This window comes from Chrysochloris asiatica, unplaced genomic scaffold, assembly GCF_000296735.1.
Source record: "Chrysochloris asiatica unplaced genomic scaffold, ChrAsi1.0 scaffold00106, whole genome shotgun sequence".
NCBI classification, from domain to species: domain Eukaryota; kingdom Metazoa; phylum Chordata; class Mammalia; order Afrosoricida; family Chrysochloridae; genus Chrysochloris; species Chrysochloris asiatica.
Window position 1 is genome coordinate 10,900,312 of NW_006408624.1, and position 27,056 is coordinate 10,927,367.

Sequence of the window (27,056 nt, forward strand, 5' to 3'; positions counted from 1 at the left end):
AAAAATGTTGAGATGGAAAATGCCTTTTTATACATATACTTAATATAAAGAAGAAGGAGAAAGCAGACCGTGAGCTCTTTGAAAACAAAAACAAAACCAACAACAGATGGGGATAAGAATATAGGATTGAATGGGATAGTGTGCAGAACATGCTGGGTTGGTAAATGGGACACATTTGGATGATAGTCCTCTGTCACTGTTGACGCTGGTACTGTGTCCTGGCCAAAAAGAACACAAGGACCTTTGGGCCAGAGCCCTGTGTCCTTGGACACCCAGTAGTTGCTGGTCTAAACTTTTGTCCCAAAGCAGACACAACTCTGGCCCAGGTTTGGACTATGGATGAGTGGGACTACAGGTCTTCTGAGGGCTTTCCCAGGTGGCATTGCCCCCTAGTCCTGCCTCCTCAGTTCAATCCCACCCCTCTCCCTGACACTGTTCCTGGGCCAGGCCTGAGCCTGCCCTGAAGGCTCTCCCAGCTGTCCTGATGTCCCCTCTGGGCTCTGCAGACACTCTCCCTTTCCACCCCTGGAGGCCTTGTCTGGGCGCCAGTCCCTCCTCCTCCAGAGGCGTCCCCAGACATCACCCTTTGCTATTCTCTTTTCCTGACAACTGTGGCATCAAATGTCAACCAGGCTCTGCTCAGCCTTAATAGCTATTTAGGGGAAGGTCTTCTCAAGCCCCCCATGAGGGGCTAGCAATGTTTGGTTGGGTCTCACTCTGTTCCTGACTCAATGTGCTGGCCTGAGTTCTTCCTCTCTGGACCTCAGTTTCTATGAGCTTGTCGCAGGGAGGCAGCCCTCTGCCTTTCCCGGGGTGGTATGAGGGGCACTGGACACAGGAAGGCCCTTTGGGGATACTGGGCAAGTGGCAGTGTCCTCTCCCCAGAGCTGACTTACTTCCAGGTGGGCTCTAGGAAGAGACTTCTTAGGGAAGCAGAGCAGCTGTGCCCATCAGGCCCTGTAGAACCCTGTCTTCCTGTCCTCACTTGCCCTGCGTGAGCCGGACGAGCTGGCACCGAGCACTGGGGAAGCAGGGTTTGGCGGGCCCTGACAGCTCAGCAGTGGCAGCAGAGTGGTAGCAGTGGGAGCTGTGGCAGGCAGGGGCTATTCTGAGAGCTGGGAGGGGCTGGGGCTCTGAGGCTGGAGGAGGGGCAGCAGCCAGGGAGGAGACAGTCCTGGGGTGGGGTGCGGCGTGCCAATGGCATTGGAAGAATTATATGGTGTGTGTCCATTATTATTGGGAGGGAGCAGACCAGTCAAGGTCTTGTGGTGTGTGCTGGGATTTTTCTGGGTGTTATGTGCACATGCTTTGTGATCCAAGAATGAGCTGAGTGGATGAAGCACACAGTTGTAAGTGTGTGAAAGACAAGTGTGCATGCATTGAAAAGTGAATGTGTTTAAGTGCACTGAAGGAAGGTGTGCGCAGCAGCCAGTGTGTCTGTATAGCGAAGGAAGAGGGGGTGTGAAAGGGTAAGCAAGTGGGGGAATATGGGAGAGCCAGGGAGAGGATATCAGCACAAGCCCACTGTTGGAAGAAGGTGTGGGTCTCTGGTGGGATGCAAGGCTAGGAGACATCTGCAAGTGTGCATGGTGAGAGCACGTCAGACTGTAGGAAGGGAAGATGCGTGTGAGCAACAACAAAAGTAATCATAACAGATAGTATGTTTTGAGCACTGACTTGTGGTCTGGTATTGCTGTCCATAATTTTATTTAATTCTTCAACGGTCTATATGAACTAAGGGCTATTATGGTACCTATTTATAGATGAGGGAACAGTGGCTTTGAGCAATTAAGCAACTTAATCATTAGACTCTACTGTCTCTTATGGACTGTGTGAGCAGGGGTCAAGTTGTGAGTGAAGAAGCACATCATTGTGCACTTGTGGGTATGACTTTGTGCATAGATGGGAGCATGGGGGCTGAATGTGCTGATCTGGGTCCCAGAAAAGAGTTCAGGCAGCAGCTGTTGACACTGGTGGGACAGGAGTCAGAGCAGAGCCTGAGTCAGGCTCCAGGGCATCTTTGCCAACAAGGATTCCCAGCCCTGCAGTGGCAAGCCAAGTAGGCAGATGGGGCCACAACCACCAGCTCAAGACCCTCTCAGCTCTACTATGGTCTCAGGAGGTCACATCTCACAATTAGGTTGACCAAGGTTGAACATTGGCAGGAGGCTTGCCAGGCCTCCAGGGTACCTGAGGGAGCAGCTCTCAGTGTGTGGGTTCCCTAGTTGTGGGGGGGGGGGGGTGCATATGAGAGCGGGAGAGGAAGTCCAGCAGTGATTTCAAGCTCCTTGTAACTCTAAACAAACACCTGGAGGGTGTTTGTGTATGGAGGTGATGGGGAGAGCCTACGGCTCCTATGCTTGCCCTCACCTTTGAGTTGTGGCATCTGCAAGCTGGCTGGTTCTCACCCTGAGGGATCACCTTCATCCTTGGTCATACTCCTTGGAACTTAAGCGGAAAGAAAGGCATTTCTACTGGGGAAAGAGAGTTGTATTATGGGCCCTGGGCCCAGACGTCCCCATGGTCCAGAGAATTTACATCTCCTGCCCTGCAAATTCCATTCTATATCTCTGCCGGAGTAAGGCAGTGGCCGGGTAAGGGGATCAGAGTTTGGGATTGTAGCACTGGCAATCCCAGCCATTTAGCCAAGTCACTTCCTTGTTTGGAGCCTCAGTTTCCTCACTGGCAAAATAGAAATACTGTGCTAAATGACACAAGGTTTGGCTGACCCAGCAGCAAGTGGTCTGGACAAGCCTGGATAAGTAATCATTTAAGCTGAGCTATAAAGAAAAGGAACATCTCAGATGAGCAACTTGGAGAGGAGAACAGATGTACTAGGTAGCTGGGATACACTGAGCAAAGACTGGGGAGAGGCGAGGCAGCTGGAAATCTAGCCCAACCTCTCAGTCAGCCTCTACCTTCTGGGGTTATGTAATGATCTGATTAACACATCTGCCTCCACCAGCTCTTTCCATAGTGCCCTGGGCAGAGAGTGGGGTATCAGTCCTCCCCGAAAGACCCAACCCACTGCCATTGAATTGATTCTGACTCATAGCAGCCCTGTATAGGGTTTCTAAAGCTGAAATCTTTACAGGAGCAGAAAAACTCATCTTTTCCCGGGAGCTGCTGGTGGGTTTGAATTGCTGACCTTTTTGGTTAGCAGTCCAGTGTTTATCCTACAGTGCCACCAGGGCTCCTTTGAGATATCAAAGCGACCCTATCCACAAGGGAACGAAACACTGTCTGACCCTGCACCAGCCTCACGACTGTTGTTATGTTCGAATCCATTGTTACTGCCACTGAGTTAATCTATTTTGTTGGGGGCTCTTCCTCTTTTTTTGCTGACTTCACTTTTCCAAGCATGACGTCCTTCTCCAGGTACGGTCCCTTCTGATAATATGTCCAAAGTACAAGAGACGAAGTCTCACTATTCTCACTTCCTAGGAACACTCTGGTTGTAGTTCTTTCAAAACAAATTTGTTTGCTTTCCTGGCAGTCCATGGTACTTTCAATATTCTTTGCCAACACCATAATTCAAATGCATCAGTTCTAGGGTCTTGGTCTTCCTTATTCAATGTCCACCTTTCACATGCATATGTTGTTGATGTTGTTAATTGCCGTGGAGGAGTCGGTTCCAACCCACAGCAACCCTGCACAGGGTTTCCAAGGAACAGCTGGTGTTTGAACTGTCGACCTTGCGGTTCAAACTGACTTTGCAGTCCAGCGCATTATAACCCGCAGCGCCACACCATGGTTTGTTCTCAGGTGCACCTTAGTCCTCAAACTGATGATGTCATTGTTCTTGAACACTTTATAAAGGTCTTTTACAACTGTGGTTTTTAAAAATTTAGTCCCAGGTACATCACCTGGGAACTTGTTAAAAATGCAGTCTCAGACCCCAATCTAGACCTACTAAATCAGAGACTCTTTGGTTGGGATACAGCAATTTGTTTCGTCAAGTCTCCAAGGTGATTCTGCTATACAAAACCCCTAGAGGACCCTTTTGCAGATGAGGAAGATAAAATTGTGACAAAGCCTGATCTACCCCCACTGCCTGCGAGTCCGTTCAGACTCATAGTGACTCTATTGGACAGATGAGAACTGCTCCCTAGGATTTCTGAGGCTGCAAATCCTTAAGGGAGCAGACAGCCTCATCTTTCTCCCACAGAGAGGCTGGTGGGCTTTTGAACCGCGAACCTTGCAGTTAGCAGCATAAAGCTTAACCCACTATGCCATCAGGGTTCTTAAAGTCTGACCTAAAACTCAGGTATTCTCTACCCTCTCCTTCACCCCAGTCCAGTATAGGCCACAAAGGAGTGTCCTACTAACCACCCCGTCAAGTCCTTGGAATGAAGACAGAGAAACACCAAGGGTCTAAAAACAAGGGGCGGGGCATTTTTCCCGGGGAGTAGAAGGCGGGGCCAATGCTCTGAGCCCCGCCCCAGCCCCGTTGCCCCGGGAAACCCCGGGTTGTAACAATAACCCGCTGACGCGCTTCTGGGTGGGATCTTATTGAGTCCATGGGCGGGGCAGCCCTGTCTCGGGCCAATGGGAGAGTTCGGGCTCTGTCCCCGGCGCCCCCCTTCCTGAGCACCCAGCAGGGGGCGGGGTCGTCGCCCAGCGCTCCTCCCCTGCTCCGTAGGCGGCGCTGTTGCTTGCAGGGGCTGCTTCGGGGGTAGTCTGTGCTGACAGCTCCGCACCCCTACCCTCAGTCCGTGGGCAGCGCACTGGGCGGGCGGAGGATTCCGCGGCCGCGGGCGTGCACGCCCCGCCCCTCCTCGCCGGATCCGCCCCCTCCTCGTCCCCCGCCCATCCCGAGGTGCTGCCGGCGCTAAGCGCGGCGGGCGCGGGAGCTGGCGCTGGAGCCCGAGCGGCGGCGGCATTCACGGGGCGGCGGCGGCGCAGACTCCGGCACGGGCTCGGGCTCCGGCATGGTGCATTCCGGCCTCGTCCCGGGAGAGCGTGGCCCGCGCGCGGGGCCGGCGCCTGGGGAGTGGCGGCAGCGGCGGTGGCGGTGGCGGCTGCAGGCGCAGGCAGGCGGCAGGTGCTAGAAGCGGCGCTGGGCGAGGTGTGCGCCCGCTGGGCTTCCGGGCCGCCGCCCCCTCACTCTCCCCGTCTTACTCTGCTTTCGTGCTCCCCAGCGCGCCCCGGTCCATGGCGCCCCGCGGTTAAGCCGGCGCCGCCAGGGACCCCTCCCGCGGGCCTCTCCGGGGCGCGCAGATCCCGGAGCCGCCCGCCCACCCTCCACGGAGCCTCCCTCTCCTCTTTGCCGGAGCCCGGCGGGACCATGGCTGCGAAGCTGCGAGCGCATCAGGTGGACGTGGACCCTGACTTCGCGCCGCAGAGCCGGCCGCGCTCGTGTACCTGGCCCCTGCCGCAACCCGACTTGGCCGGCGACGAGGACGGAGCGCTGGGTGCAGGGGTGGCTGAGGGCGCCGAAGACTGCGGGCCGGAGCGTCGGGCGACAGCCCCGGCAATGGCCCCGGCACAGCCACTGGGCGCAGAGGTCGGACCGATGCGGAAAGCAAAAAGCTCCCGGCGGAACGCGTGGGGAAACCTGTCCTACGCCGACCTCATCACCAAAGCCATCGAGAGCGCCCCGGACAAGCGGCTCACGCTCTCACAGATCTACGACTGGATGGTCCGTTACGTGCCCTACTTCAAGGATAAAGGCGACAGCAACAGCTCGGCTGGCTGGAAGGTGGGGACGTCCGTCTGGGAAGGGAGCTAGGGACACCGGCTATAGCTTCCAGGGGCCTGAAATGTGCGCCTGGGCGTGAGGCGGGCCTTTGGGAGGTCCTCAGGGGCGCCCCCAGGGGTCACGGAGTGTGGGACTGGCCGTCGGACGGGCAGGGGCGTGTAGGGAGCAGCTGTGTAAGGGAGGTCAGCTGGGGCAACAAGGGACTGCCGCTTTGAGGCACTCCCTCGGGCTCTGGTCTTGTAACATCCGAATCCTGTCCTTGAGGGCATAGCTGAGGAACATTGAGGGACCTAGTTACCCTGTTGAGTTCGCTTTGTGTTACTCTTGTGTTACCCTTGCCCCCAGAGCACCCTCTTAAATAGCTGGAATCACGACTTGGGGCCAATGGCTGCTTCTCCATCCCCGCCCCCCAAATCCTTCCCACTGCCCTCCCTGGAGCTGGCCCCCAGGACGCAGTGTGACCCTGGGTCCACAGTTCTTCCTGTGGCACAAGAGTTCATATTAAATGGGCACCATCCTACCTGGGGTGGGAGAACTCTGTCAGGTGACCTGGGAAGCTCTGAGTTCTCCTGGGGCCATCTGCCCCCCCTTACCTGGATTAAATTGAGGGTGATGGTGATGACCCCTACAGGGTACTGTGCACAGAGGATCTGCCCCTGTTTACCCTAAGCTTCGTGCCTATTGCTTCCCTGGCTTGCTGAGCCCAGATGCATTTGGGGGTGGGGAAGGGGCAGGGGACCCCCAGGAGGCCTCAGTGCCAGCAGTGGGAAGGGGGAGCCATCTTGAGAGAGGGCAGGGGCTTGACTGGATTGCAGCCTCCAGACCCAGCTCCTCCTCTGGTTGTCTTATGGGGGAATGAGTATAGTCTATGTCTTTGGGGGAGAGGGGTGGGTGGGGAGCTGTTTCTAAGGGGTGAACTGTCAGAGAGATGGCAGTGTCAGGCTGCCTATGGAGGAAAGGGGTCTATTTGAGGGAGGCATGGCATGTGCCCTGTGGTGGGAGTAGACAGTCAGCGTCAAAGCAAGGAGGTGTACCAATGTGGGAGGAGGCTTGTGCACATGAACAGTTCAAGATGCCCAGTGGCTGCAGTGTAGGGTCATGTGTCTTGACCGGGGAATCCAAGACTCTCAGGCCTATACTGACAGCTTTGCTGTCTCAGTTGCTGGTGCTGTAGGATGAGCAATGGACTGCTAACCGCAAGATTGGCAGTTCAAACCCACTAGCTGCTCCTCAGAAACCCTATATAGAGTATCTATGAGTCAGAACCAACTCAGTGGCACTTAACAACAACAAACAATGAGGTATAGGCTACCAAAGTAGACATAAGTCTCCTTCCCCATCCCTTCTCCAGTCCCCTTGGACTCAGCCCCTACCAGAACACATAACTCCCAAGTGCATTCTGCCCTTGGGTTTGCTCCTCCCTCCCTCCCTACTCCCCAAACCTTGTCCCACCATTCACCTCTCCCTGTAGATAGAGTTTCTGTCCTCAAGGACACAGGTTGAGATGCCTCCTCCAGGATGCCTTCGCTTTTTAGCTTAGGACTTCCCCTTTTCTGGCTCTGTTGCTGCCTGCCTAGGGTCTTAACTTAATTGTTTGTGTTCTACCTCATGTCCCCTCCCAACACCCACCTTTGGAAGGCAGTGTCAGTGTCATAGGCATCTCTGTGCCCATAGCCCCCAGCGTAGAGCCTGGCACCAAGGAGCCACCGGTACATGTCTGGCAAGAGAATGACCACGAGGAGCTTGTGCGGTGGCTGTAAACACAGGAAATGGTTGGTTGTGTTTTGTGGATGGTGCAGAGACACAGGAGAGTTCTGTGGGCCAGTGTAGGTCAGAAGGACTTCCTGTAGGAGGTGCTCTCTGGGACTTCAGTCTAGGGACCAAGCTCTGTGCCCGGTACCCCTTTCCCATCTCCTGTAATACCCTCCGCAGTCCTGGAGGTGGGCTTTACTGTCTTCTCTTACAGAGATGGGCGCTGAGGTCAGAGTGGAATAGTAAACTACCCAAGGTCACACAGTCAGAAGACTTCAACCCAAGTGTGTCTCTTTCCAGAGCTCCTGCTCTCTTCCTTGAGCTTCTAGAAGTCCCTCAGAGCCTCAGGAACAATATCCTGCAGGCAACTGGGGGCTGGGAGGGGGACACTAAGGGCTTTTGAACAGGGGCTGATACAGATTCCTAGAGACTTGAGTCTCGTAAGTTCATTTCTCAGTGTGGCAGACTGAGGCCTGGAACGGGTTGGGACTCTTCTCAGGTCATCAGTGAGCAGCAGGTCCTGGATGAAGGCCCAGGTCTCCTGCTTGCCCGCTGTATGCGGTTTCTACTGCACCATGCTGCTGGGGACACACTGGTCCTCCCTGAGCCTGGCATCTGGAAGTCAGGAGTCCCGGGAGGCTCAGCCCCAGGCTGGGACACTGGAGAGGGAGCCTCAGGCTTGGGCTTCTGACTTGGGTCCTGGCAGAGACCACCGCAGCATCGGAGGGGTTGTTCAGAGGGGCCTCTGTTTCCTCAGGAGTTGTACTCCTCCTACTCTGTAAAGTTCCCTGGGAAGCCTGTGTGCTGTTTCATCCCTGGGGCTGCCTTTGCCTGTGACCTGCACCGTATTCCCAGTCAACCCCTCCAGGGACCTGATAGGCCACCCCAACTCTTCCAACCTCAGGTTGACAGGGGCTGTGGTTCACCGAAGTATTGGGGCTGGGGCCAGAGCCCATTGTTCCTCCTCACTAAGTTCCACACTTGAATCCTAGGGTGTGCCAGGCCCTGTGTTAGGTAAGGTCAGGGGAGCCATTTGGGAGACATTGGATCTGGCTTCAGATGCACCAGTGCTCACCCAGACCCTGTGTTTCACAGAGCCACGGGGCTGGCATGGTGGGTGGAGTGGGTGGTGGAGAGCCCTGTGCCCCAGGGAACAGGGAAATCCTCACAGGAGGTGGCACTTGATATGGGCCTTCACTGCTGAGGGTGGGATTTGAGAAGTCTTCTGGCAGTGTTTGTTGACTGCAAAGGCAGGAAGGTGCAAATGCACAGTCTGGATTTGGGGGACAGTTTGGGTGTGCCAGGCTGGCACTGAGGGCTCCCAGGGGCTATCAGGGAAGTGGTATGGGTAAGGTAGAGTGGGCCTGATCAGGAAGACTAAAGTGCTTTGCAGTTGCCTTGTGATTCCATCTGTGATGTGTGGAAGCAACCCCATGGTGCTGAGGAGAGGAGCTGGAAAAGACAAGACCCTGATAGGTGCAGGACACCCAAACCAGGGTTGAGACTGAGGGAGGGGCTAGGCTCAGTGCTGGCACCTTGCCAAAGAAGCTGGTCTTGCTCCCACTGGGCAAGCATCATCCTGGGATGAGGGCTTGGACGGGAGGATCCCCCCCCCACCCCTTTGCAGTGTCCCAGGAATGTGGCTATCTGAAGGGCATCCTACTTTCTCTGAGATGCTTCAGCCCCATCTTCCCCAGCCTTGGACTCCTCCGGGAAGCCTTCCGGGCTGTTCTGGGTCTTGTGCTCTTTGCACTTACCGCCCCTGGAGTTGGTCTGCCTGCTTTTGTGTTTCCTGGCTGCCAGCTCCATTGGGAGCTCCCAAGTCGGGCCCAGGCACCTCCCATTCCAGTCTCTAGGCTGAGGGGGAGGAGTACCGAGGATGGGGACTTCCCTTTTCCCTCACGGGCTGGGGCTGCCCAGGGCCAGTCGCTGGACAACTTGGCTACTAAGGGGTGAGATGGTGTGGTGGTGGTGCACCTCCATCTGCTCCGAAGGTCCCACGTGGGGTTGGGGCTAGAAGGAAGGGGCTGGGCTGAGAGGCCCGAAGGAGAGGAGTGTCTTGCTAGGGCCCCAGCTGAGTGTTGGGTGTGCGTATAGGTGGCTCCCCTTTTCCTCCCTCCACCCGCCTGCTCCAGTGAAGCTCCCTCCTCCTCCTTTGTCCTACCGGGATCCCCAGCCCCAGGGACTAGGGAGGGGTGCAGGAGGAGGCGGTGTGAGCCCCGGGATGGGGGGGTGTCCTCACCCCTTCACTGCACGAGCTGGGGGCTGGCAGCTGCCCGCCTCCTGGGCACGAGCCCGTGCCAGCCGCTCCTGGCACAGTTGCTGGCACGCCCGGCAGACTCCCACGGCCACCTGCTCACACCCACCCACGAGCGCTGGCGCGCTGCGGGCCCTTCCGGCTTCCCGGGCCTCCCGGCGCCCCTCCCCCGTCGCTGAGCTCCAGCGCCCCACCCCAGTTTTCAGCTCCTGGAGGACCCCCAGTCTCCCGCTGGCTCTGAGGCCCTGGCCCCTCCCCCGCAACTTGGGGAGCCTGGAGGCTGGCGGACAGGAAGGAGGCCCTCGAGGTAGCTGTGTCTTGGGGGCGAAGAGAGGAAGGACCATGAAGCAGACAGACAGACAGGGTGAGGGCCCCGCCTGCCACCTGGCGCCGCTCCAGCGGGACGATGGCGGGCAGCGCCGTGCCAGGCGGTAATTGCAGACAGACTAAAGAGATGAGACGGTTATTTTTAACTCGCGTTAAGGTAATGAAAGGCGCGGGAGGGGTTTGCGGGTTCGAAAGTTCAGCGGCCCCCAGCCCCCACTTTCTGTGAGTCAGGGACCCCTCTCTGCAACTTCTGAGGATTCCAGCCTCAGGACTGACAGAGCCTGGAGGGGAGGTTGAGGAGCCGCAGGGGCCCTGCCAGACCATGGGGAGGACTGAGAGGCCCGGTTCCGGAGAACCAGACAGGTGCACACCCTATAAAATCCTAGTCACCAGCCCGCAAGGTGGGCATTACCGCCCTTGCTTTCTAGGTGGAAGCCTGCCTTGAAAGAGGAAATGTGCCCTGGGGTCGCATACCTAGCAGTGGCAGACCTGAGAATTGAACCCTTTCTCAGCCCCAAACAAACTCTTTCTATCATTGGCTGGGGTTGGAGAAGAAAGCTGGAGGAAAGGGCTTGGGTTTCCACTTTGTAAGGGTCAGAGCTCTCCTTGGGGCTCACTTTCCCCTGTCTTCAAGTGGCATCTGGTGGCAGTGAAGCTCCTCTGAGTATTGTGAGGGGTGACAGGGGTGGCCCTTCCTTACCTGACAAGCCCCTGCACCCTCCAGCCGACTCACCAGCAGGTTGTGGACCTGCCTCCCAACTTGGGGGTGTGTACCTGAGAAATTGGAGCGTTCCCACCCTCTCCACCCCAAATTATTATCTGGTCACTAGGAAGGTGAAAAATCATGGAGCCCAACACTCCTTCCTTGCTTCTTCCCCTAGCTGAATGCCTGATCACACACATACTCTGTGGTGTTAAAAGCTCAAAGTCTCTGGGACAGAGCATTCTGTTGTTAAAGAGCATCACTTAGGGCGCTGGGGAGAGTCCTATCTCAGTCCTTTGGGGTCAGCGGGAGCTGTGGATTCAGGGGTGGACAGAGCAGCTGCTTCGATGTATTACCTGGAGCAGCTCTCGCCCATTCTGGTCCTCAGGATTCTTATTTATATTCAACTGACCTTAACTCAGTCCTGGATGCTGGATGCTGTTGGAGCTGTGCATCCAGGAGCCCTGAGGTATTCCATGGGACAGAGGACACATGCTCCCTAAAGGACTGCTCACAGTGGAAGTGGACGAGTACAGGTGTGGATGGAGTTCAACTTGGGACCCCTGGACTACTGCAGAGAGATGCCACTCTGCTCTGGGAGTCCCTAGGTGAAAGACACTTTGGACACAATGAAAGCAATGTTCGTGGTGGTCCCAGCTGGTCCCCAGAGCAGACAGATGGGGGTTCAGGGTGTTGGGTGGGCATTAGCTGAGGCTCTGGGGCTGGATAGGGTGCTCAGGGGGACAGCTGGATCTGCAGCTCCCCCCTCCTCCTGGCACCCTGGTTACCATGGAAACCAACTCCTGTTTGGGAGGGTTTGGCTGTTTGCTGCCTCTCCCCACCCCCCAACCCATATGTGGAGGTGGGAGGGGGGCCAGGTGGCATGTGGGGGAGGGGCCTCCCACACCCTCCCCCCAGGGCCTTCCTCTTTGCAGAGAAACCTTTCTGGTCTCTAGAGGGGGGTGCTTCTATCGGCTAGGGGAATGAGAATTAATGTCTGGGTGTGAGGCAGTTGCTTAGGCACTTCACATAAATTCTCTGATCTCATCCTCCCTGAGCCCTGCTGGAAATGTGTTAATAACCCCATTTTGCAGTTGAAAAACTGGAGGCCCAGAAAGCTCTCTCTTGGCCTGGCCGAATCTAGAGTTCAGAAGCAATCCGGTCTGGTTTTAACCACATTTCACCATCTCCCAAAGCTCGTGCTAGCCCAGCCCTCTCACAGCAGCCAGCCAATCTTTTAGACCCTAGGCACTCTCTTACTGCAGAACCCTGGGGGCTCCTAAGAGCCCTGGGGAGCCAGCCACACCTGAACTGCCCAGTGTGGACTCCTCGCCCTCTGCTGGCCCTGTAAAGGCCTTTCCCACCCTCCCTCTCACTTTCCCAGCTCCGTCTGATCTCAGACCATGAATTCCCAAATTCCCACCTTCGCTGGAGTTCTCAACCCACACCCACTGACGTTGTCACATGCTTGCTCACTCATGGTCTGATTGATCCCTGGGACATCCCTCAGAATCTAGGTGGTGGTTTGAACACAGACTCAGGTGATGTGGTACGCAGTGCACCTTCCTGAGACTTCCTGCCCTAAATCTTTAATTTTTCACTGACAATCGGAGTCACCAATATCTTAATTCTTAGATAGTACATGTTTCCAATCTCCATCTTAGACCAGCTCAGTGGGGAGGCTCAGGCATCTCTAGGTTAACAGGTATGTCAGTGATGGGTCTGATTCTGCTCTGATGCCTTAGGTCATGGATTCCCCACTTCCTGCTTGTCCCTCTCCCTTTGCCTCCTCTCAGCACATACCAGCTTCTTCTCCAAGCAGGTTGTGGAATTTGAATCCATTCTTCTCTGCCTTAGACCATTTTGGTCCTCCCAGGGAATTGACCCCACGCAGTCAGTTCAAAGGACAGATCCACCATCTTAAACACATGTGCATTCCCCCTTCCCATTATCTTATGAACCCCGTTGGATAAGACATGGATAGAGAGAATAGTTGACCTGTTTGCCACTGAGAACCTTTGGCTACTGGAGGGAAGGGGAATAGCAGAGCAAGCCTCCCTAGAATGGTGAGAAAATGGGAAGACACAGCTCTGGGCTTTAATAGTGCCCATTTGGTGGAGGAGATAAGAGAATGTGACATTCAAGGTCTTGTCCTTCCAGTTCCAAGTCCCTCCCCAGCCACTTCTCTCACCTTCTGATTTTGCTTTGTTGTTGCTGTTGAGTGCAGTCAAGTTGGTTCAGACTCATAGCGACCCTATGTAGAGTTTCCCAAGAGCGGCTGGTGAGCTTGAACCGCCGACCTTGTGGTTCAAACTGACCTTGCAGTTCATTGCATTAACCTGCAGCACTGCACCAGGATGGTGCTTTAGCTACACTGAATTGTCCCACTTTGGGATCACACTTGCCATGCACGACTGCGTGTGTATGTGTGTATGTTTATTTAATTCTTACAGCAGCCCTGGGTAGCTCCCATTTTTCAGATGAGGGAATTAAAGAGAAGAGAAATAAAGTGGCAGAAATGAAATCTCCTGAGGCTGACTTCACCCCTGTTCAGGGCTCTGACTGGGCTGTCCCAAGCTGGTTTCCACCCCTCAATACCCTACCCCCCCAAAAAAAAAACCCATTTGCTTATCTCTGTTCTTTCTCAGAGTGTGGTCCTGCAGTTTCCAGGGTCTCTGGCTTTCTTCCCCTATGGAGCTCTTTCTGAGGACAGTGCCAGACTCTCTTGATGTCCCCTGATCAGCAGGCATACAGGCCTGTAACCTTGGGGCACATACTTTGTATGGCATGCTCAGAGAAGAACCAGACTGACGCTTTGAACCTGAGTACGCACAGGTCAAGCTGGGGAGATACTTGATTCTGGCTTAAAAAAACTGCTCAGATTCATGATGAGAAACCAGATTATGAGCTCTGGATGCTTGGAGGTGGGGAAGAACATGCCAACAGATCCTCAGGACTCTTTCAAGACACAAGCAGGAGTCTGAGAATTAGAGGCCCATGAATGCCAAGCTCAGGAACGCCAAGTTGTTGAGGGTGGATGGAAAGCTCACTCTGAGGTAATGTGAAGGGTAGACAGGAGGGAATGGCTGGCTCAGGTGCTCACCATAGGCCTGGGTCCAGGATGAGTTCAAGATAGGGTGGAGCCCTAGATAGTCCCAGCTGCCAAGCCCAGCAACCTTCTTTACACACACACACACACACACACACACACACACACACACACACACACACACGTTTGCTGGGTGGAGGAAAGGGGTCTTTATTGCCTCTCTCCCCCATTCCTGAGGTGTTTGCTTTTAGCATGCCCTGTCCTTACTTGGATCTACTACTTTCCAGCCTACCGGAGCCTTCTCTTTCCACCTTTCAGAAAACCTCTCCCCTGGCATTGGGGAAGGAGGGCTGGGACACACAGGACACTTTTAGTCTCCCTGCTGATAGATAAAGGCAGTGGCTTGCTCAAGGGCATACTTGCACCCCAGAGTGCTGGCCCAGACACCCACTTCTTTTTGCCCCACTGTGACCTTCCTGGTCTAGCTCAGAATCCCATCTAGAGATCCGACTTCTCCCCACTATGCTCTGCAAAGCTGTGCCGCCACCGCCTCTCTCTCCCCCTCCCCCTGTCCTCAGCTGGCCTCCTGTAACCTGAGCTGGGGCCTTGGGGGAAGGGGCTTGCCCTCTGCCAGAGGCACCTGCCAGCCGAGCAGATGTGTAGGGAAGGAGGCTCCCAGGAGGGGATTGCAGGCTCTTAGCTGGGTCTGGCAGGCCGGGGCAGGCAGCACTCAGACTGGGCCTCTGTCCTCTGCCCCCAGAGCTTACCCTGAGCACTTGTTCACTTTTCACTGGACATTCATGGTGCTCCAACAGTGTCCTGCCAGGACCTCTCAGTCTTGCAGAAGACAGATGGCAGATGAGGACTGGAGCTCCGTCTGGGTGGGCTGCCCCCTGGCTCTCAGAGCACCTTGGCATGGAGACAGAGGGCCAAGGGCGGCCCCCGGGGTGAGGCCCATGTCTGTACGGGTGGCCTTGCCCCTGGGAGAGCAGATGGTTCTCTTGGCACTATGCCCACTCCTCCTTTTCTCCCCCAGGAGCCAGCCTGCAGGGCTGGGGCACAGCTGCTGGGCCCTCCCCAGAGCCGCCTGAGGCAGGGCTGGATGAGGTCACCGCAGCTGCTCCCAGGGCCTGGGGCAGGGCTTTGGGGAGGTGCTGTATCCAGAGGGAGGAAGATAAGGAGGGGACTCCAACCAAGGGCGACCCTGAGAGTCTAAGGGCTGGATGCTTAGGGGTCTCATTTAATCCCAGATGAGGAAGGGGGTCTGTGGATGGGTTGCTGAGCCACTGTGGGCAGCGTCCTTCACCTCAGGGCCACCATAGAGGCAGCTAGCTACCTGACCTCAGCTCCCCCTCAAAGGTATCTCAGGGCAAGAGGATGAGCAAGGGGTCTGGGTGCAAATTCACCTTCACTTACAATTACCTTGGGCATCTCAGTTTGTCTCTGGGGACCTCTACTTCTCATCTGTAAAATGGGGATGATAAACCAGCTCAGAGGGTTGTCACAAAGACCCCATGAGACAAGTGTGGTTGAGTGCCCAGCACTGAGTTCCTGTCTTTACTTTGCTGATTTCTCCTGAGGATCAGGAAGTGCTGGGGAGAAGCAGGGAGGTACCCAAGGCCCAGGAATTAATTGTAGGGGAACCTGAGAGGAGAAGGTTTGGGTAAGACCCTGGTAGGGAGTGAGCAGGGCTCAGAGCTGAGAAGCACTGTCACTGGAATGACAGGATTGGGGGTTCTTGGCTGCTGAGGACTCCCCCTGTGTGTGTTAAGTAGCTCCCCTTGCACATTCAAATGAAAAGGCAAAGTCACACCCAATTATACTACAGTATGCAGTTCCATCTTTGGGCAGCACTGAGTGGGAGAAACTATATATTTGGAGGTCACCATAGTACTGGACTTGGAGGAGAAATTAAAAGTTATTGACCAAAGTGAGGAGGAAGCAAAGGGAACAGAGTGGGCAAAGGCATGGAGGTGCGAGACATCTGGGGAGGCTGGGGAATGGGGTGATAAGGCTGGAGGGCGTCAGAGGGCTTTTGGAGTTGGACCCAAGGCCATGGATGGTGAGGAGCTATCAACTTTTGAGTAGGAACGATCTTAGACTTCTCCTGCTGGTTTGCTTGATGCCAAGAATGTGTGTGTGGGCTCTGCCATCTGGGAGGTGCCAGGGCCTGACACTTGACCTCATACCTTGCTTTGGACATTTGGTTCCTGCATGCCCCTGCCTGCCTACTTCTATTCCACCACTGACCCCAAACTCAGTCACCTGTCACTGTCTACCACCCTGATGTACCCACCTGCTCTTCTTCCCCTTCCAAGCTGTAGTCTCAATTGCTGAGGATCTGTCCACATGGCCGCAAACCCTTGCCTTCCCTTCTGCCAGGAAGCCTGGCTAGACTGAACACCCCGGTTTCATTCCAGGTAGCAAGGCAAGGGACCCATGGAAAAACTGTGGCTCTGTTTGAGGCAGGCATGTGCCCCAAGGCCAGGCTGGGACCCCAGAGTGGGTTGAGGGGAGCTAGGAATGAAAAGGGAATGAGAATCTTGACATGTAGGAATGCAGGATCTCATCCAGGTCCTCTCCCTCTCTGTGGAGGCTGGAATTGTTGTCCCATTTTGAGATGAGGTCCAAGATCACAAAGATGAAGTTGGAGTTTCAGCCCTTGCCCTTAACATTCCTTGAAGGAAGGGAGGGAAGAAGAGTGGAAGGCAATGGGAATCCTGGAAGAGACCAGAGTCTTTACCACCATAGCCCCCAAGGTGGTCTCTGCTGGATCATCATGCTCATCAGATTATCAGGGACTCCTTCCTGAACAATGATGGAACCTGAAGATGTATCCACACCTGGCCTGGGCTTAAATGGGTGGACCCAAGACCCAGGAATCTACTTGGAAGGGTCCTGGAAGCCTTCAGGTACCAGGGAATCCAAAAAATAGCACAGGATTGGGTAAGGGGGCCCTCTGGTCTCTGATGGTGGCCAGGATAGTGTGGGGTTTGGTAACCAAGGCAGAGATGGTCACTGGGGTAGGACACTGTAGATCCAGCCACACTAGCATGATAGGAAAAAATCCCACCTTTGATCCAATAAATAGCCTTGGGATCTAGACCTGGCATCACCACTTCTTAGCTGCATGGCCTTGGGAAAGTCATTTAGCCCATCTGAGTCTCAGTTTCCCCCCTTTGCACAATAGCGGTACCTACTTGCAGGATGGGTATCAGAAACTGCCTCAGTACTTGAGGCACACGCTGCTGTGTGGGAGTCTACTTGCACCAGCTCATAAGAGCCAAGTGCACAGTTCTTCCCAGGTCAGCACTCAGTGACGTCCTGCAGGCAGCTTAAAATTGGCTATCGTGGCCATATCTACACCACAGAAATCAAGTAAATCAAGTGGGTAGTTCTTCCAACCCTTGGAAGAGCCCTAGTGGCACTGTGGGTTAGGTGTTAGGCTGCTAACTGCAAGGTTGGAGGTTCAAACCCACCAGCTGCTTTGGGAGAAAAATGAGGTTGTCTGTTTCATAAAAATTTTGTCTCAGAAACCCTACGTCGATAGGGTGGGTATGAGTCCAGACTGACTCGATGGCAGTGCTTTATTTATTTTTTAGTTTGCCCCTTGAAGAGCTGGTTGTTAAACATGTTTACCAGTATAACACTGAATGTACCCCAAAAAAGGGTAACCGTACAGCCCAGGATCACAGGGCAAGAAGATGGCACAGTATCGCGGCCCATGTCCCTGAATCCATTCTGAGGACCTGGTCAAAGCTGAGGACAAGTCACAGTTGGGCAGTGGCAGAATGTTGAATGAGTCGAGTAATCTAGAACTTTCTGAGCCTGGGGAGATTGGACATAGTCATAGCACCAGGGCAGAAGTGCCCTGTGGCCCGGGGCCATTGGCTGGGAAAACCCTCTCCTCTTCAACCCTGTTCCACCTGCAGCTTTGGCCACCTCTGGCTCTGGCTGGAGAAGTTAGACTGGATGAGGTTGAACTATCAGAGAATGAAGCTGTACTGGGAGGGGAAGTGAGGTTGTACTGGAAGATAAATGAGGTTGTGCTGTCAGGGAATGAGGTGGTACTCGGAGGCAAGGTGAGAGTGCATTGTTAGATAAATGAGGTGGTGCTGTCAGAGGTTGAAGTGTGCTTGTAGGAGAGATGACGTCCTGCTGGATCCGTGGGGTTGCACCATGAGAGAGCAGCTATAACCACAGGAGGAAGGAGAGTCTCCGGCTCGGAGGATAAATGAGGGTGTCCTGCGGGATAAATGAGGGGGCCCGTCAGCTGAATGGAGTGCTGTTAGCAAATGAGGTTGTACTTGCTGGATAAATGGGACCAGTGTGCTGGATAAATGGGGTTGTGCTGTCAGATGAATGCATTACTGCTCTTGGGCCAAGGGTGTCCTGGGAATAGATGAGGGTGCCCTGCTGGATAGATGAGCTGTTGCTGCCAAATGGATCAAACCCTGTCCACCAGGGAGCACCATCAGCAAGGACGAAGTGATTCTGTCCCCACTGGGGTTCCTGGAGTGTCTTTAAGCCCTGGTGCTACAGACTGAGAGGCCACAGACTGAGAGGCCACGGCTCCAGCAAAAAGCCAGGTTGGGTGTGCAGCCCTGTGTTAGCAGGTGTGTGTGGCAAACAGGAGGGAGCAGAGCAGAGGAGCTGGCCAGGCAACTGCACAGTTCAACCCAAGAGCCCTTCTTTGCATTGCATTGAAGCCCTTATCCTCTCTGCAGTTCCCTCTGTGGATCATGCTGTTCCAGACTTTCTCTGTCCTTCCGTCTGTGTCTCATTTGTCCTGTTTTCCTGCCTCTCAGCTCGGTATGGAGAAGCCAATATCGTGTGCCAGCCACTTCCTGCAGTCACATTTAACTCTTCCCTACAACACAGGATGATCCACTTTACTCTTTTTCTTTTCTTCCCTCCTTCCCCTCTTTGTTTTTTTCTGCCTTTCTCATTCCCGCTTTCATTTATTCATCCATTTAACAGACAGGTTTTATTAAGTGTGTGGCTGCTAACTGAAAGGTTGGAGGTTTGAGTATACTCAAGATCCTTCCGAAGAAAGGCCTGGTGATTTATTTCAGAAAATGCAGCCATTGCAAACTCATGTGTTTACTCTGACACACATGGGATTACCGAGAGTCACAATCAGCTTGACAGCAACTGGTTGGTGTTTTTTTTCAATAAACATGTGGAGTACAGTGACAGCAGGCAAAAAGCCCTGCATTTGTGAAGCTTGTAAATGGAAACTGGACTGTAAATAAGATACTAGAAGATAAAGAAATTATATTTTAATTTAGGAAGTGATTATTGTTTTAGAGCAGGATAAAACCAACCCCAAAGTCCACTACCACCCAGCCCATGCTGATTCATAATGACCCTGTGATACAGCACTCCCGTGGGGTTTCTGAGACGGTAAATCTTTACAAGAGTAGATTGCCTAATCTTTCCCCAGAGGTGTGGCTGGTGGCTTTGAACCACCAATCTTTGGCTAGCAGTCCAATGCTTAACCTGCCGTTAAGTCAGTTCCAACTCACAGTGACCCTGTATAGGGTTTCCAAGGAGCAGCTGGTGGGCTTGAACCACTAACCTGGGGGGTAGCATTCCAGTGCTTATACTATAGAGCCACACTAGGACCCAAGGGCGCTTACAGAGCAGATGGCAGTAGGTTGGTTGGTTTGTTCTGGTTTAACCTGCTACTAGGGCTCTCAGAATCAACTAGACAGCACTTAACAACGACAAAGGGCTCTTATAGAAGGAACCCTGATAGTGTAGTGGGTTATGAGTTGGGCTGCAGTTCAAATCTACTAGCCGCTCCATGGGAAGAAAGATGAGGCTTTCTGCTCCTGTAGAGATTTACAGCCTCAGAAACCCTATACAGGGTCACTATGAGTCAGAACTAACTGGATGACACACAACCAACTGACCACAGACACTTACAGAGCAGCTGAAACAAAAACCCATAGAGTCGATTTCAACTCGTAGCTACTCTCTATAGGGTTTCTGAGATGGTAAATCTTTCCGTGGGCAGACAGCCTCATCTTTCTCCCACAGAATGGCTGGTGTGTTTGGACTGTCAGCCTTGTTTGTGGTTTGTAGCCCAACGTCTAACCCACAGCGCCACCAGAGCAGGCAGGTGACAACGCCAAAAAATACCAGGGAAGAGGAGCAATTTTAAAAAGTGGTCAGGATGGGCCAGTTTGCAAAAGGTGACCCCTAAACGAAGACCGGAAGGCGATGAGAGGTCTGTGGGGGTACCAGGGGAGCCACGTTTTCCCTGAAACAAAGGCATCTGTCAGGTTTGAGGGCCAGCAGGAGGAAGGAAAGGGGTGTTAGGAGAGGAGTCAGAGGTCACAGAGAGTCTTGCTATGGCAAGGCCATTGTCCTTTACTCTGAGATCGAGTTGGGCGGGCACTGGAGGAATGTGGGCAGGACCCCGCTGTGTGGAGGGCATTGGGGAAGTGAGAAGAGGAACAGGGAGCCGTTGAGGAAATGGAGACCAAAAGCATCTTGCCCCAGGCAGGGTCACACAACTCACTGGTGTTGGAGTCAAAACTGGAGTCTTGATGTCACACCAGAGCCTGTGCACTTTGCCCTGTGCCAGCTTCTTCTCCCTGGGGACCGAAGTCTCAGGGCTGACCACCCAGATTCAGGTTCTGAGGGAGAGTAGGGTGGTACAGGAGTCTGCCGTGAATCAGGGAGGTCCTGTGTCTCTTGGGAACTGGCATCACGCCTGGATGTATCTGTGGGGAAGCAAAAGGCCCCAGAAGCCGGGCTCAGCTCTAGGCACCAAGGGAACCTGGGCATGCTGGGGCCAGACTGTGGTGGCAGGTTGCTAAGCAACCCCAGGAGGGAGGGAGCCCTGGTTACTGCTGCCTGGCAGAGGCGTCTCTTCTATCTCCCTAACCTCCTCCGTGGCCTCTGGCCTCCCAGGAGACCTTTCAGGCAAGCCAGAGTTAGGATCATCCTTTGCCACTGGATCCTGGCTGGGAGCTCTGATTGGTACCAGGCGGCTGGGCCCTGAGGAACCAGGCTTGGCTGCAGGGCCCGCCTTCCCTCATGGGGCAAGGCCTGGCACACACCGGGTACAAAGCCCAACTTAGGAGTCAAAGGCTCAGGTCCTCGCCAGCTCTGGCCCTCCAACCTGCTTGACCCTAGCAAGACACTGCACCCCTCCGTTTCTGTGCAAAGTGTGAGGAAGAGTGCTGAGAAGTTTCACTACTTAGGGAAAAAACAACAACAAAAGAAAATGAAAAGCCCCTGTGCTGGATGATCCCAGGAGTTTTCATGTGAAACTGAAAAAAGGACCCCAGAGTACAACTGACCCATCCCATCCGTTTCCAAGAGGCTAAACAGAACTGGAGTGGGTGAGGGGCTTGCCCGGGCATCCCTGCAATACCACCAGATCTTTGGCGTGACCTCAAGGCAATTCCTTCTTCCTGGGTCAGACCAGCTGTAAGTTTCTGGCTGGGGCTAGAGATCCCAGGGGTATCTGGGAGGGCATCAAGTGGCAAGGATGCCAACCAGGTTTCATAGGTGGGAAGATAGTAATCTAAAACATTCTTTAGACAATAGAGACCCATTATGAAGTAGAGTGCAAATCCCCCTTGAATTTTAAAAAGGAAGCATGAGAGGTAAGAAGCTTTGACTTTGTAACAACTGCTTTGTGACTACACCCCCACCCTTCCCATGCTGCCAACCTTTAGGGATAGTTTGCAAGGAAAGTTTAAGAAGCTCTGGGGTACTGGCATTCTAAGAGTCTTTTGGAGTTCTGTGGCTCATTTCTCGCTCCCTTGGCAGAAGGTGATGTCCATTGTTGTTAAGTGCCATCTCATAGCAGACCCCATATAGGGTTTCTGAGGAGTGCCTGGTGGACTTGAAACACCAACCTGGTGGTTAGCAGACCAGTGCTTACCCTACAATGCCACACCAGTATGTCCCCTAGACTCGGTAAGACAAACCTGAAGCCAACATCTGGCTGTGCCACTTTACAAGCTTTGTGACCTTGGCAACTTACTTAACCTCTCTGAGCCCCCTCTCCTCATGTTGACATGGGGATCACAATCCCTGTCTTGTAAGAGGCTTGATGTAATGATTGCATGAGATAAAGTCATTAGCGCATCTCTGACAGTATAGACAGATACTGAATGAAGTACGTGCTGGTGTCTGGCGATGCCCTCCCTCCTTCTCTGTAGCACTTGGAACTGGGCTGACACATTGTAACACTGATAAAGAGGTGTTGCCTAAGTGACCTCCAGCTGGGAAGTGGAGAAGTGGGAGGTGGAACCTCCAGTGAGCCAGACAGTCTCCTGGGGAAGGAAAACACCTTGAGGTCTCCAAGGCCCCAGGAACACAGGTGTGGGGGAGGGGCTGGGAGCCAGGTGCTGGAGCTGGAGTGGGGATGGGGGAGTCTTCTTGAGGGAATATTGTTCCCTGGGGGTCCAGCGCCCCTCCTCTCAGATTCCCAGGAGAAACTTTGCAGGGCAAAGCTGGGAGGGACCTTGGAGCCCCAGGTGTTGCCTCCCAAGGCCAGAAAGTGCCAGAGAGAGGGAGGCCAATCCCTGGCACTGAGGGGAGAGGGGCTGGGATCCCTGGGCAGCAGAATGAAGCCCCTTCCTGGAGAAGATGGCAGTAGGGGAGTGCCTGCCCAAAGCAGTGGTTACAGTGTGGCTGGTTGAATTAGGGAGTGAAGAATAGGTTCCTGGGCGGTTCGTGGGCGGGGCAGACTGGGAGTGATACCTGGCACTGTTGCCTACCAGCTGAGGGACCGCAGAGAAGTTACATCAGCCCCAGGGCGATTATTCCCTGATAAATGAGATGGGGTAATGCCAACGGCACAGGGTTGTCGGTGCCCAGCATTTCCACGCAGCGTGTAGCATGAACTAAACGGAGTCAGAGATCTGTTTTTTGAACAAAGTAGGTGGGAATTTCTGGACAGACTGAGGGGCTTCCACCAGTGTCCTTGAGCACCTGGCGTGTTCACCAGACACATCCACGTATATGAGTTGTTGCATTTAATGACCCGAAAGCCTGTGAAGTAGTTTCTGAGTCTGTCTCCATTTTCTTCAGAGGAGTTCACTGAGCCTCACTGAGACTGATTGAGTGAAGGGCCCATGGTCCCATAGCTAGGCAGGCAGAGTAGGCTGTCTTCCCAACCCTTATGCCATTTCCACAGCAGATCCTGAGTTGGAAGGTGAGGCCACCTTCCAAGGTGGAAGACCCAGCAGAAATGCTACTCCAGGTCCCAGCTAGGGCCTTGGAGATGTGAACACCATTGCCTTCCTTTGCCCTAAGGGCAAGTCTGAACACGCCGACAGTGACAGGGGAGTTCTGGAGACTGGCACAGCTGAAACTGAGAAGAGGATATGGCAAAGTGGGTGGCAAAGGTGAAGTGGAGGGGAGGTGCTGAGGTGGAGCAGTCAGGGCTGTATGACCTGGGTCAAGCCACTTTGGCCTCTCTGAGGTTTCGTTTTCTTGTCTGTAAATGAGAATTATGATACCTACTTGGTGGTAATTTTGTGAAGAAGGTTCCACCAACTAAAGGAAAGAGCTTTCAGGGCTGAGTTACTCTGGCTGGTGGGACACAAGGGGAGGGCAGGCTTCAGTCCACAGAGACGCTGGAGAGCTGGACTGGCCTGAATGCAGGCACTGGGCAGACAGGGGATATGAGGTCTTCATGGCCATGGGATGTCCTTTGAGAGAATTGGTGGAATCCAAGACCACTGTGGAGTCCACAAGCGCTCCAAAGGTTTAGGGGTAACCCCTGTAATGTTTAAGCCTTATACCCACCTTAGCAGACCCCCAGCCTATCTTGTTTTCCCTGACCAAGCCCTCCCAGCAAAGGGTTAACAGTCTTCTCTACCTGCAGTTGCATTTTAAAGACACAAAATTAAAGCAGGTAATTTATTCTCCCCACACACGAAAGAGCAATTAGTTCTAAACAGGGCTTAATCAGTCACCGCGAGATTGATTTCTGGAGCCCTGGGTTTTCGGGCTCCTGGCACCATGCCAGGCTGGGGAGGGGGGGGGCGGACAAATGAGCCGAGGCGGCTGCAAGAGCCCTTACATAATCTACTGGGGGGGGCGGTGCGGTGAGGGCACTGGCTGCCTGGCCAGCCCAGGCTGGGCTTAGCAGGGCAGGGGAGAGGGGCCCCACTCTTACAGTAGGTCCAGACAGGCCCCAGAGTAGTCCTCAGGGTTTGGCCTGGCCTCAATGGACTAGCTGGCCCCAACGCTACAGCCTTACCCTCTGGGAAATGTCTGTGTGTTTGTGGCTGGAGAGGGGAGGGTTCTGAGGGAGAAGATGGGTATTCCAGGTTTATCAAACCCCAGTACTTAAACTTGCTCCGGCTTCTCTCTCTGCCCAACCCCTTTGCCCCATTCTTTCTTATGCGCCCCCATCTCCCCTTTCTGAATCTTCTGTTCTCACTCATCTCTCTACTTTCTCCCCCTTCCCTTTTCCTCATGGTTTCCCCTTTTCCCACTCCCCCACCCTTATCCTTGTCTCTGGTCACAGAACTCCATCCGGCACAACCTGTCGCTCCACACCCGTTTCATCCGCGTACAGAATGAGGGCACAGGCAAGAGCTCCTGGTGGATGCTGAACCCCGAGGGCGGCAAGACCGGAAAGACCCCGAGGCGCAGGGCTGTGTCCATGGACAATGGGACCAAGTTCTTGCGCATCAAGGGCAAGGCGAGCAAGAAGAAGCATCTGCAGGCGCCCGAGAGGAGCCCCGACGACAGCCCCCCGGGCGCACCAGCCCCAGGGCCCGTACCCCCCGCCGCCGCCAAGTGGGCCGCCAGTCCGGCCTCGCACGCCAGCGACGATTACGATGCCTGGGCCGACTTCCGCGGTGGCGGGCGACCCCTGCTAGGGGAGGCGGCCGAGTTGGAGGACGACGAGGCCCTGGAAGCTCTGGCGCCGTCGTCGCCGCTCATGTACCCGAGCCCGGCGAGCGCGCTGTCGCCGGCGCTGGGTGCACGTTGCCCTGGGGAGCTACCCCGCTTGGCCGAACTGGGAGGCCCACTGGGCCTGCACGGTGGCGGCGCGGGGCTGCCCGAGGCCCTGCTGGACAGCGCGCAGGACGCGTACGGGCCGCGGGCCCGCTCCGGGGCGCCAGCCTACTTCAGTGGCTGCAAGGGCGCGGCCTATGGCGGAGGTGGAGGCTTCGTGCCACCGGCGCTGGGCGCACTGCGCCGCCTGCCCATGCAGACCATCCAGGAAAACAAGCAGGCCAGCTTCGCACCCGCCTCTGCGCCCTTCCGCCCTGGGGCGCTGCCCGCGCTGCAGCCGCCACCGCCTGCACCGAGGCCCAGTCCGGTGCTGGGCGCGCCGGGGGAGCTAGCGCTGGCAGGCGCGGTCGCCGCCTACCCCGGCAAGGGGGCGGCCCCGTACGCGCCGCCGGCGCCGTCGCGCAGTGCCTTAGCCCACCCTATCAGCCTTATGACGCTGCCCGGCGAGGCGGGCGCCGTGGGCCTGGCGCCGCCCGGCCACGCGGCCGTCTTCGGAGGCCCGCCCGGAGGCCTCCTGCTGGACACGCTGCCGGGGCCATATGCGGCCGCCGCCGCGGGGCCGCTAGGTGCTGCACCTGACCGCTTCCCGGCCGATCTGGACCTCGACATGTTCAGCGGGAGCTTGGAGTGCGATGTGGAGTCCATTATTCTCAACGATTTCATGGACAGCGATGAGATGGACTTCAACTTTGACTCGGCCCTGCCTCAGCCGCCGCCCGGCCTAGCTGGGGCTCCACCCCCTAACCAGAGCTGGGTGCCCGGTTGAAGGCAGCTTCCCCGTGCTGCACTTCGGGTGCTCCCGTCCCGCCCCCAAGGGATCTCTGTCTTCCCATCCTGATCCCCAGGCCCCATCCCTGATTGCAGTCCAACAGGAGGAGCAAGAAGGTAGCCCCAGCCCTGTTCCAGACATCCCCTAGAAGTTGACCACTGAGGGACGTGGTAGGACGGGGCTGGGGCACCCCACCATTCCTGCCCCAACTCCGGATCCTGCCTCTCCTCCTGGGGCAGGAAGCTGGGAGAGGCAGCTGCACTTCCAGCTGGTTAGGAGTGGGAGGGAAGATGAGGGGCCGCCTGTTGTGGGCGCTGGTCGGGGAAGCCAACTGGGAGATGGGACAGGGGTGCCTCCGAATCTTCGGTGTCATTTGCAGGGCCCTTGCCGTGACTCACTGCCCACCCTAAACTCCGATCTGATTCCCAACTGACACTCTTCCGCACCTCCTCACCCTCCCCAAGCTGGGAACTCTTCAGAAACCACTCACATCTACTTATTGGCTGCCCTCCTGAGCAGCTTTTCTTCAGCCCTAAACTACCCCCCACTCCCACTCCACGGTTCAGCCCCTCCTCCATCCTAGCCAGCCCTAGTTCTTCCCCTTCCCTGTCCGGGGTCCATCCTAGTCTCCTCCTTTCCCCACCTCCCAGTACTGGTCTCAGCTTCTCCAGCAGGCCCTCAGTTCCAAGACCCACCCAACACCCCTTCCTCTGTGCCATTCCTGGCCCCTCTGTCCCATATTTATAAACGTCCGGCCGGGGTGGGCGCGGCGTCCCAGGCGCGTATCGTAGGCAGTGTACTGTGGCCGTGCCGTCAGCGTGTGCGTGTGTGCCGTGTCGAGGCCGTGTAGAGTGCATTGTACAGCATATTTTCATGAATAAAATTGTTTTAAATATTTCCCGTGCCTGGGGCTAACAGGATGGGGGCTGCAAAGGAGGATAGATACTTGGTCAGGACAGGTGTAACTCTGCCTGAACCCTATTGCGGCTTTGTATCTGGGTACTGGTCAGTATTCTCTGGTGCCTGTCTGTTCAGCACACACTGGTGTGAAGCGCCTACTGAGTTCCGGATGCTGGAGATGTGCCTTGTGGAGCACTGCACCTGTGTCTGAACACGTGCGTGCAGGCAGTCTTCCGCCTAGGAAACTGAATAAGCCTCAGAGATTGGGGTGGGGAAAACACAGATATTATTGAGAACCTGTTAGTACCAGACCCGGTATTAAGATAGAAAACAGTATCAGAGAAGGCAAACGCTTGGAAAGGCGGAGTTGTTGTTAGGTGCCATCGAATCGGTACCGACTCACAGTGACCCTATGCACAATAGAACAAAACACTGCCCGGTCTTGGGCCAACCTCACAATCGTTGCTACACATGAGCCCATTGCTGCTGCCACTGTGCCAATCGCTGGGATTTTCCTCTATTTCTGTGACCCTCCAACTTATAAAACATGATCTCCTTCTCCAGTGACTGTCCCTCCTGACAGTATGTCCCAAG

At 55.1% G+C, this 27,056-nt stretch overlaps 1 protein-coding gene across 1 annotated transcript; it reads left to right on the forward strand.

Moving 5' to 3' along the window:
* Positions 1 to 5,287: 5,287 nt before the first annotated feature.
* Positions 5,288 to 25,559, forward strand: FOXO6 (forkhead box O6). The gene is made up of 2 exons (XM_006867604.1): positions 5,288 to 5,701; positions 24,297 to 25,559. Exons 1-2 carry the CDS (start codon positions 5,288 to 5,290, stop codon positions 25,557 to 25,559), a joined length of 1,677 nt encoding a protein of 558 aa, XP_006867666.1.
* The last annotated feature ends 1,497 nt before the right edge of the window (positions 25,560 to 27,056 follow it).